The sequence below is a fragment of the Ambystoma mexicanum genome, chromosome 5q (genome assembly GCF_040938575.1).
Source record: "Ambystoma mexicanum isolate Mex_15411 chromosome 5q, UKY_AmexF1_1, whole genome shotgun sequence".
NCBI lineage: Eukaryota > Metazoa > Chordata > Amphibia > Caudata > Ambystomatidae > Ambystoma > Ambystoma mexicanum.
Window position 1 is genome coordinate 718,744,295 of NC_090933.1, and position 12,004 is coordinate 718,756,298.

At 45.5% G+C, this 12,004-nt stretch overlaps 1 protein-coding gene across 1 annotated transcript in view; it reads right to left on the reverse strand.

Annotated features, from left to right (window-relative positions):
- The window catches only part of TRPA1 (transient receptor potential cation channel subfamily A member 1), a 1,301,026-nt gene that overhangs the window by 864,002 nt on the left and 425,020 nt on the right, over positions 1-12,004 (reverse strand). The window contains exon 10 of the mRNA XM_069621203.1: positions 10,909-11,009. Within this exon, the coding sequence (XP_069477304.1) occupies positions 10,909-11,009 (101 nt within the window). The remainder of the gene's footprint in view (positions 1-10,908; positions 11,010-12,004) is intronic.

Consider the following 12,004-nt stretch of genomic DNA (forward strand, 5'->3'; position numbering starts at 1 on the left):
AGAATGTCGGCTTTCTGACTCCAGCAAGGCTAGCATATTGTCTCTCCTGGTCTTGATGAGCTGTTAGAAGGCCTATCCTGCGCCAACCAGGATGTTGGTTTCTTCTTCAGCTTGATATTCCAGCTCTAACACAAACGTGGCTCCTCTTCTTCAGCATCTGTAGCATAATCATGTGTGTCCATCGGTTCAGCAAGTGGTGGAGTCGGACAGACATTGGCTGTTTCCCAGCTTCCCTCCAGCAAAACATTGCTTTATCTATTGTTCCAATAGGCAGAGTCTTGTTTTCTTTTGGCTTCACTAGTGTAGTTTATGGCAGGGTGCTGGGTGGGTTTGGGTGGGTCTCCCGCGTTCTCAAGGTTTTTCAGGTTTTGGACCCCTGTTCTCTTTCGACTAATGGTAGTGGCATGGTCCATTGAAGGATACTGTTGTCTTCTGTGGTCTTCCACTTCTGGGCTCTCAACACTCCTGTGACTGTTTGAATTTCAGGTTCCAGAATTGGCGGATGGAGTTGTCGAACTGACCTTTGCAAAAAGAATATCAGGGAGTTTAAAAACTGCTCTAGGATAAGTTTGTATATGGCTTTTGCAATGGTTGAATGACTAAACCACTTATTCATTAAGAAGCTGATCTAATAGCTTCATTTTTGTAGGATTTCTTCTGTTTTTATGGCTTACTTTCTACAGACATTGCCAGTAGAATTCTCAAACTCTCCCAAATCGCTCCAGGATGCACCTAGACAGAGTCAGCATATGCTGTCTGACCATCAGCTGACCATCAGCATTCAGAATATGGTAGGGTGCTTGGATCTCTCTGGTAAACAATGGGGAATTGAAGTTGGCCTATTAGTGAACAGCATATCAAGGATGCTACTTAGTGGCACCATTCAGCGATCCGGGCCCACAACACTCCAGTAGTTGTTCATGGTGGCAGCTCCAGGATCAATTTCCTATTCCAACGAATTATAAGAAAATCTTGGGCGACCGTTCTCAGAAGTTTGCGCCACAGAGAGGTACAGTGCTTTTATGGTGTCTGCCATTGGATCTTGGAATGGTGCTCGCTTTGTTGTGACATTGTCAACATGATCAAGCCTGCCGACTGTATCAAGGCCTCACTTTTGGACTTCTTGATGTCTCACTGGTCAGAATCCGATACCCACCTCTAAAGTTTCTGATTTACTCTAGGCTTTGCAACCAGGACAAAAGAGAATTGGGCTGCTCTATGTTTGTTTGGGCTTGGGAAATATTGGGCCCCACTAATGAGCTAACCATGGTAAATCTGACTTCTGGCACTATTTGACAGAGTGTGTCAAGTGGGTGATAAACAAGAAAAAAACAGTTGTAAAAGTGTGGTGTAATGAAGTGTAAGCATCCATTCAGTGAGGTTTTTAAAGTGTTCTTTGATGTTCCCTTTGTTTTCCACAAACGGGGGGCAAACCAAAAAAGGAGATAGGTTTGAATTGTAAGTCCCAAAGCAACAAAACAACAGATCTGGATAAATAAAACAGCCAGTATCCCAATTCTGTAAGTCTGCTTGAGTTGGGCTCTAGTACCCTAACCCAAATGTCCAGTGAAGCCCCCTGTCTTTTGCCTTTTCCAACAAGTGACTCTCTTCCGCACTGATTTACTTTTCCTAGTTCTCAAGGCTGCGTTTGAGGTGTTCTCTGTGCATGGATCACCACACTGCTCTAGGTTTCTGGTCCTTGAACACCATCTTTCTGTCCACCCCATCATGATCTCCCTGGCACTGGGTGAAATGGCACTATCTCATTTCTTTTACAGCTGACTCTTGATTCTTCTATATAATGACCTGGTCCACTGGAACCTCCCTAGTACTCGCTCTCTCTCATAGGGTGTCTGTGCTCATACCCCCAGTCAGGTAGAGGTGCTTCACAGATGACAAATACTGCACCCTCCTTCCTCCAACTGCTACTCCTACTCAAACACCTTTAATTGTAATGGAGGTCTATAAGAGTGGTGTGGGTGGAAATGCCCTTGTCAGTACCCCATGTTGGCCATGGTTTTCTGTTGGAGGAATGGAGGTTGTAACTTCTCTTGTGACTGCCCCCTGTTTCGATGGTCTGGGATTCCCCATATTTGTCCTCCAGATACATAGTCCTCTATTTGTAGCTGCCCCCTAACACCTTTCACCATTTCACTGTTGGTCTCCAAGGATAGGAAGGAGACTTTGTCAAGTCTCCGATTTACCAAGAACTAAAGAAGAGGCACTTAATGGAAATATTGAACGATGCATTAATACAGGACTTACAGGAAAGTATTGCATATCTTCTGTCAGATCAACTCCCAGAAGCCACAAAAAATGTGCATGTTTCTAACCAAAAGTCTCCATGCAAAAAACCTTCAGCCTGAATGCGAAGCTGAACACCATATGATAAGTTAACCAAACAAATAAAGCATTATTATGAGGACAGCTGGTTAGCACATGGAATATTGTCATGTTGTGATAAAATCAAAATACTAGTTTTCCCAAAATATCTCAAGTATACCCTTTCGCAAAATGAAACGCTGCACATGAGGAGGAAGAAATTATACATTATTGCCAGATAAATAGAAGTGGAAAACAGTTTAGGTGAACTAAGGGACTTGATTTAAACCTGCTGATATACAAGGCGAGGCCTTACATTTTCATATGCTACCCAACTCCTTGTTTTTAACTACTAATCGACTTGTATGCATCACACTGCCACCGCTCACATCCTTAGCAATAAAACCACATACCAATTCACAATGATATCCCTCTTCCTAACACGTACACCATCAGCACTCTATGGGGACCACTGTGATGACTGATTGCACAAGAATGTGTTGATCATTCATGGCTTGGCACTTAATTTCACGTCACTTCCTACACCTAACTGTTTTCATTACTACTCAGTAGCAAAACTGCTGTAAAAACTGCTGGAAAGAAGAAGTGCTTACCGTACTTCACTGAACCGGCATAGCGAACCGGCAACAACCACAGCAGCCTCGCCGCGCTTCCTGGAGGAGGCGGGGCTCCCTGGCTACACACGACACGTGACTCCATCATGTGATCTCGGGCACCTTCAAAGCCCGGAGGCTGCCGCCCGCCCCGTGTGTGCTACTCAGTAGCAAAACTGCTGTAAAAACTGCTGGAAAGAAGAAGCGCTTACCGTACTTCACTGAACCGGCATAGCGAACCGGCAACAACCACCGCAGCCTCGCCGCGCTTCCTGGAGGAGGCGGGGCTCCCTGGCTACACACGACATGTGACTCCATCACGTGATCTCGGGCGCCTTCAAAGCCCGGAGGCTGCCGCCCGCCCCGTGTGTGCTACTCAGTAGCAAAACTGCTGTAAAAACTGCTGGAAAGAAGAAGCGCTTACCGTACTTCACTGAACCGGCATAGCGAACCGGCAACAACCACAGCAGCCTCGCCACGCTTCCTGGAGGAGGCGGGGCTCCCTGGCTACACACGACACGTGACTCCATCACGTCATCTCGGGCGCCTTCAAAGCCCAGAGGCTACCACCCTTGTGGCGTTAAGCCCGAGAGGAGTAAAGCCCAGGGACTGTTGAGTGACTGTTTGGCGCACTGTGGCCGCACCAGAAAGGCAAAGAACACGTGTCGTCCCCATTCTATCGTATTAACCCCGCAGTCACCCTCTCACCACACTCATCACACATATGCCTCCTCCATCACCCACGGAGGGCGACATTAGCCGCCGGCTGCGCAGCAGCAGCAAAACAGACCAAGAGAACCTGCAAGATCGCCCTGCCAGTACTAAAACAACTGACAGGCAATGGAAGGGCGAGGCATGTCCGTCGACAACACCTACTACTCCTAAAAAACGTGATTTTGACCCCGGTCATGGAAACTTGAAGTCCACCACACAAGCAGGAGGGCGGGAAAGTCTCGCCACTACAACTGGAAATTTGCACAGTCACCCCAGCCAAACAGCAAGAACGGAGCGTCACCAGCCGCCCAGTCTGACTACCGTCTCGACGAGCGACTCCTTGCCGGTGACCATCGGAAGGTGGGCACGGCAGGGTACTGCAGAGCATGACTTGTCAAACACGATCCAACTGCAATCCACTCAACCCACCAACGAAAAAAGTGACCTGGAGGCCTCACATACCTCGCCATGTCAGCTTCAATCAGCACCCCAGAAACTCGGGGAAAACTCAGATCGGGCAACCATGCCGCTCAGCAGCGCGACGCGCGCTGAGGCGGCCACAGCGCAAGAATACTCATGCGACACAGCCATCAAGGTTCAGGCTCAGGTCCATCAGAGTCGAGCCTATCAGACGAACCCTGAAAAGAGATTTCACTTCAGGAAGGCCCAGCTAACCACGAGCCAAAGTACCCAAACTTCCTCATGGGACACGGAATCCGAAGACGATGTATTCACAAATAAAGGACTGGAGGGGTACTCACCATCAGAAACAACCAGCACCACGGTCCCAGAGCAGGCCTGAAATCAATCAGTAGTAACTCAGTCCGTGGGGTCCACAGGGTCCCCAGAAGGGAACGAATCCCCAGTCCAGGACCTAGACCGACAACTGAGACCTCAACCATCAAAATCAGCAGAAGGCACGCCTTTGGTGCTGGCTGAAACACAGCTGAGCGACAATGATCAACACGGCATAGTCTCAACAAACTCACCCCAGAGAGAAAAGACTGCATGCAAAAATGAAAACCCCAATCTGAATGTAATAAGGGAGAAAAAAACGATATCAAAGACCCTGAAAAAAAAGTCACCTCTAAACCATTAGGAGGGTACAAAGGTAACCCGACCCTGACAAACCTAAGCAGCCTAAAGGACTACTTTTTAAAGCAACATAAACGAAAGATTAGCCAAGAGTCTGAGCTATCAGACGCCGAAATCCTAGAGGCTATCCAAGACAAATCTCCACTGAGTAAAGTCCGAAAAACTGACACAAATCTCCAAGGACGGATTCAGACGGCACACGCTCTCACCGACCATGAGTCCACGCAACCGGGAGACTTGAATCAAAGGAGACCAGTGCCGCCTGAACTGTCTCAGCAAGAAGAAAGAGAAGAAGACCCGAACAAAAAGAAGTCAGACGAAACAAACAAGCTCTCCGAAGTCTCCGTTAGTCTACCAAAGCTGCCACACGCAAACTTGCAAACTCCTGTGCCCACCTTAGAGGGACCAAAGCAGACCCACAATTCCTGCCCCAGCCAACAACGAGAAAATCATGTGGGGAACAAGCCGCATACTTTGGGAAAGCTGACCCAATCGTCGGAAAATCCATCTCAGCCTCCCCAAACGAACGTATCAACTGCAGAAAGAAGACTCTCAGAAAGATTCGCGCCACTCAACGCCACTAAAGACTCAAATACCCCGCAGAAAAGCAGACGCCCTGGGAACACATCAAACATGTCAGAAAACGACTCTCCCTCGACAAAGAAAAAAGATCTTCTGTCAGTGATGTCTGCATTTTCAATAGTGCTAAACCCTTTCACAAAGCTGTAAGAATCAATACATGAGGCCTTGAAAGATAATACAGCAATGATTAGTGAACTAAAGGACAAGCTAATTTACGTGGAAGGCTATCTCACAGCAATGGAAAGAACGTCGAACTCCACACACTCCAAGTGGGAGGAAAAAATAGACATTGTGATGTCAGAATTACTAAAGAAAGAGGGCACTAAGCATAAAAATGTGGAATTACCAACCAAAACCACACAGTCCACACAGACCGAGAAGAATAAAGAAGTTGCCCCAATCTTCACAAAAATTCCTCCAAAACATAAAACCGACGAGATTACACTAGCACTACTGTCCCCCACAAAATCCACAGCCAGGGGCAAAGTCAAAGAAAAGACCAAAAACGGCAGCAAAACCTCTGTGTGGCTGCCCCCAAAGGAATCCCCTCAAAAAACCCTTCAAAATCGAAATTGTATTGGGGAAATAGAGACGGGAGTTAACCAAGGGGAAGTGACAACGAACTCCTCGCTCTCAAACTTGAAGCAGTCGAACGCAACAGACACAACCAGAATAAGTGTAGACTCAACTTCATCCTCAGACTTCTCAAACATATCGCTGTACCCTGACGAAAGGGAACTAGATTCCCCACCGCCGTCAAACTGCGACGACGCTTCAAAACAAATGCAAACATACCCCTCAACTAAAGATGAACCTATCCGAGAATATAAGAAAAAAAATCACCCCGAGGGTTCAAGGGAGCCGCCCAGACAACGATCTCGCTCAAACTCTCCATCTATTGCCTTAGAAGCCCTGAAAAACTTAAAGGAGACTCATGAATATGTTGGACATGAGCCTCACAGAGACCGAGATCAGAAACACTATAAACCGAACTATCCTGCTAGAGCTCAGTCATCGAAGGACCAAAGAGAAAAAAAGGACACTGCCTCAGATAAAGACAAGATCCCTGAAGGGGGTAAAATCTTCAAGCTAGAACAAATATCATCTAAAGATTCTTACCTGGTCCTAAACCGCAGAACAGTCTTAAAAAGACTGGGGAAAATAGGAACACTCTGCCACCTAAGAACGGAAGACTTCACACTGGTCGAACCCTATCACCGGGAACATAAAGCAAAAGCTTACCTCCATTTAAGAAGAAAAACATCATTGGAGTTAACTCCCGACGTGCATAAGGACCTCCAAAAAATTGGCCTAAAAATCCATTGCCTTCAGAAACAATCGAAGGAAAACATCAAGGCGACAAAAGAAAAAACTGAAGATCCAAATCGAGACAGGGAGCGACGCAGAGAAAACTACGCACAGAGGCTTCCGAGAACACAAAATGCGGCACACGGCGACGAAAGGTGGTGGCGGAGAAACCAAACTACCCTACCAACTACGACCCGAATTAACAACTACGACGCTTCGAAAACACAAAGTCACCACGAGAAAAGACAAACAAGACAATCTAGAACGGAACTCACAAAGGAGAGTAGACCACTAAGAGAAACAAACGTACCACCAGCACGCAACCCATGGAAATGGATTTCGGAAACCTTTGCGCAAACTCACAAGAAATAGAAACAAAATCAAGGACCACACTCGACGGAGAAACAATGCATGGTCCTTTAAACCCTCTACAAAAATGCTCCCTAAACATGGCTTCGTGGAATACGAGAGGACATCAACATCTCACAACGCCTAGTGACACAAATTTAGGTATGTTCAAACTGATCTGCCTTCAAGAAACATGGTTGGTTCACAAACCAGCCATGGACGGATACGTAACAGAGGCCTCGCCCGCCTGCAAATCCATCCTAGGACGCCACTCCGGAGGCATACTAACAGCTATCAGGATTGGCTCAGGGATTACTCCAAAAGGGAAAATAGCAGAGGGTTATGGAATGCTGACGACGTTGGCTACATGGTGCCATCAAGACTTAACCAGAGATGCTTGGACAAACTCGGAGTTAGGCATAATAAACCTCTACTGGAACCCGGCGAAAACCAGCACTATAGAATTCTGCACCATGGTCGCCAACCAAATTGACGACCTAACGGTGGAGCGGAAAGTACCCAACATCATCATCTGCGGTGATCTGAACTCTAAATGTGAGGGGAGAGTGAAAAACAAACAAAGCCCAAACTCAATAATGGACGAAAGAGGTCGAGCCTGGTCCCTCCTAATGAAATCAAGGAACTTCCACAATGTATCATCACTCCAAGATCGAGAATCACAAATCCCTACGTGGGAAAGACTGAACTCGACCGCCACGCTGGATTACATATTCATCACGGAAGGGCTGATAGCCTATTTCATCGACTTCACGGTGGTAAAAACGCAGGAAAGTGACCACAACCTTCTAAAAATGTCATGGAACGGAACAGCTCCATCAAGACCCTTCTACCCTGCAGTGGTGGAAGCTAACCCACAACAAAACAGGCTTCGCTTAACCCACGACAATGTAAAAAAATGTTTTTCTAACATTGCAAGGAAAACCGTCCAAATAACAAAGAGCAAAAGCGACAGACGACCAGAATACGTGTCACTTTTGGCCCCACACAAAACGAAATTTGCGGGAACAAAAACAGGGAAACCGATGCATATGCATTCTTTCGACACAGAAGTGGCAACAAAAAGAAAAAATCTTAACAAACTGAAAAAAACGGCCATAAGAGCTGACTCGCCGGAAACATGGTTTAATTACCAGGCAGAACAAAAGTCCTACAAATCATGGCTAAAACAGCACCGGTTGCTCATGTACCAAAACGACGCTGAAGAAATGCTCCACACTTGTGCCACAAGGAACACTCGAGACTTTTGGTCACTACTGAAATCAATTAACGGGCAGAAGGCAAACGTGCTGGCAAACTGTGTCCCAGAGTCAAAGTGGATTCAGCACTTCACGGAGTTATACCGCTGCCCTACCTCCCCGTCATTACATCTTCCCGTCCTCTCAGATTCCCCATGGATCACTCTTTCATCGGTCAAAGACATCACAGAAGCGATCAACAAACTCAAATCTTCAAGGGCTCCAGGGCCAGATGGCTTGACTAACACTGACCTTAAGGCACACCCACTACTATGGGCGCAAGCAATTGGTGAAATATTCACTCAAATTCAGAAAACAAAAGAAATTCCCAAAACCTGGACAGAGGCTGTACTGGTGCCCATCTATAAGAAAGGAAACAGAGACACCCCCGCCAATTACAGACCTATTGTCTTACTGGATGTCATAGGGAAGATTTTCGCAGCACTACTCCTCCGCCACTTCAAAGTCTGGGCCAGTGCCTCCCCGGCAGCCGATATGTTTCAAACAGGATTCCAGAAGGGAGCAGGAACGTTAATCAACCTACTGTTTCTGAACATACTTAAAGCAAACACAAAGAGGGGCACGGGAAAGGTCCACATGGCAATGGTGGACTTGTCCCAGGCCTTTGATCTGGTAGATCGAGAAAGACTGTGGACCAAGTTAGCCACCTGGAAATGTCCTGACTCGATTCTCGCACCAGTAATGGCACTCCATGAAACCACCTCACTCAGAGTCCGCCTAAACCAACAAGGCACACTCTCAGAGCAAATCTTTACAAAACGGGGAGTAAAACAGGGCTGCCCGTTAGCCCCAGCTCTGTTCATCTCGTTTATTGGAGACTTCCAAGACTCAGCGAAATCAGTAAGATCCTTCCCACCGCGAGTGGGTATCTCTAAAGTCTCAAGACTGTGGTACGCCGACGACTTAATTCTGATTGACCAGACGGCAGTGGGCCTTCAGAGACAGCTAACAAACTTGTCCAAATACATGAAAGAAAATAATCTGCAAATAAATAAAAACAAAACTAAAATCCTGTCCTTTTCAAAAGGCAAAAAAAAGACAAAGAAGCGTCCGGTATGGTTTCTCGATGAAGAAAAAATCGAAGTAGTAGACGAGTTCAAGTACCTGGGTATCCAACTAGACAACACTTTGAACGACACTTCACTCCAAGCCTCGTTATGGTCAAAAATCAAGAACCTGACAGCCCAATCTCGAGCTGTCGACAGAAAATTCGGCAAGTTTTCTTGGACCCCGGTACTGCAATTCTACAAAACAAAGGTAGTACCGGCCATAACATATGGCATGGCAGCCAACTTAACTCTACCTGCTGAATTTTGGCTGAGACTGGAAGGATTTCTATGGAAATCGGTTTTGGGGCTTCCTACCTCAGCCCCCATGCCAGCCATTCGGCGCGACCTTGGCCTTCCTTCACTAGCCTCAGTTGTTATGCAAAGTGCGATTCTACTTTACAGGAAAATACGGACCCCTGACTCTCTGCCAATTTTTCGGATATTAGAAAACGAACTGGAAAACGGGAAGTGCACACCATTCACCAACTGGGCGAAGAAAATTGGAAAAAAGTTAGAAGAAGTCCACTGCACGGACGACCTCCTCATCTCTAATCCTGGGCGTGTGAAGCAAAAACTTTTAGAACAAGACTGGATACGTACTAACGAGAAAATCCTAACGTACACATCCCTAAAAGACCTGCCACCTACTTACAATCGCCCAAAGGTTCCGCTGAAATATTGCGAAAAATTTCCCGAAAAAAGGCTGAGAAAAACTCTTCTACGGGCCCGCCTGAATCTTCTGCATACGAGAGAAATTTTGGCCAAAAGAGCGCTGGCAAATTCTCCTCACTGCCGGGTCTGTGGTCTAGTTGACCAAATAGAATCTGTCCGTCATCTACTCACCTCATGTCCTGGATTGGTGCACGAAAGAAGGGCTTACTTGACACCACTCATCACGTGCCCGCTCACACTCGACGAAGAGACAATATGGTTTCGGTTAATTGCAGGCGATTCCACTAGATGGTCCAGAGCGGCAGCTAAATTTCTCGAAGTAGCTCTGGCAAAAGCTAGTGACATTACTTTATCGCCTGCAACAGCAGCAAGAGACCTTCAAGGACATTCGAGAGTGGTGTCGTGAGTTCTGGGTCAAATTTCTTAGAAGTATCACAAACACAGTTCACCACAGCACAGATTTGTAAAAAACCTTAAACAGGTTAATAAACAAAAAAAAAAAAAATAATAATAATTATAATTATCGTGCCATTTCCTTTTCTCCCCTGAAAAGTCCCTCAATTTAAATGCAAAATGCAAATGCTAAATTACCATGAAAATAAAAATGTCAACATGATGGTGAAAATACACTGTCCTTAGCTATTGTGAAATGTACTAATTTTGTTAGCTACTTATTTGCCAAATTAATATATGTGTGATGCTATCAACTTCACTACTCTAGCATGTTTGAAATGGGACAAGATGAGAACTGACACACATCAGTGCATAACTGTCAACACCAGCACATTGCCATTATCCAGGGAACGAAAGAAGACTTATGATAGTTTTTTTTAATTCAATTTCTCGAGAACTCTGTTGTAGAGTGTCCTCTTTTTATCAGCTTTGGTTACATATTCATACATTTGACAATAAGTGAGCTATACGTACCTGCAAGAAATCCTTATTAAGGTGTTTGAAACCTCCAGGCTGCAGAACAGTCAAATGCAGAAAATTCCGTCCACATTGATCTTTAATTGTTACATTTGCACCTATAATGACACAAACATGTGTCAAGGATTCAATATTAAATTGTTTTAAGAATTATTGCTTAAGAAACAAATACACCGTGTTACATAGTGTACGTTGTGTAGGCTTGGGGCTATGAGAATGATCTCAGGTGGGAGTCCTAGCCTTTGGTTGATCACCTCTCACTCAGTTCTTTTCAGATAAGATAAGCATTTAATAAGCAGCTAAACAGCAATCCCACTGGAAATATATAACTAAATTGCTAGTGGCATCTCTTCAGAAGTCATTTTCAAGTTGCTGCCAAGTACTTCCATATGTATTCAGCAATCTGGGAGTGCCTGGCGAATACAGATGTGCCAGGAGAGACCTTTGCCTTTCCACAGGAATCTGTTTCAATACAAATGACTGGGTTTATGAAACTACATGTGTCCTCTAACATCTGTATCACCCAGGTAAAATGCACTCTTAAGGACAGAAGCAGCGTGACTTAGGACTTGCCCTAGGCCCAGATTAGATGGAAACGCAGTCAGCGGCAATCACTTAAATGCTGCACCTTTCAGACTCTGATTTCTGAGCATGTAGCTGTGGTCATTGAGAACAAGTATACTGGTACTCAACTGCTCATCTAAAATCAACAATATCCATAGAACAGTCCCTTAAATCATCCAGTATGCATTGTGCTGGTCGGCTTCCTAGAGCTAGAGGCTAAAACATATCTCCAAAAGACCGGCATCCATTGAAAATCCATTGAAGACTTGCCGTATCTCTACAATGAAGAAAGTAGTCATTGAACTTATCTCCTTGGACCACACAATGTAATTCCAACAATGTTGCATTTATGACCAAATGCCCTTGTGATCTGATGTATATTGGTAAGACCAAACCTAAATTTAAAACATGTATGATTGAACATAGGAGCTGTTTACGTAATCTGATTGAGACCGCTTCGATGGTCAAACATTTCATGGCCAATGGACATTCCCATATACAACTGAAAGGGGTGATACTAATGAAGATC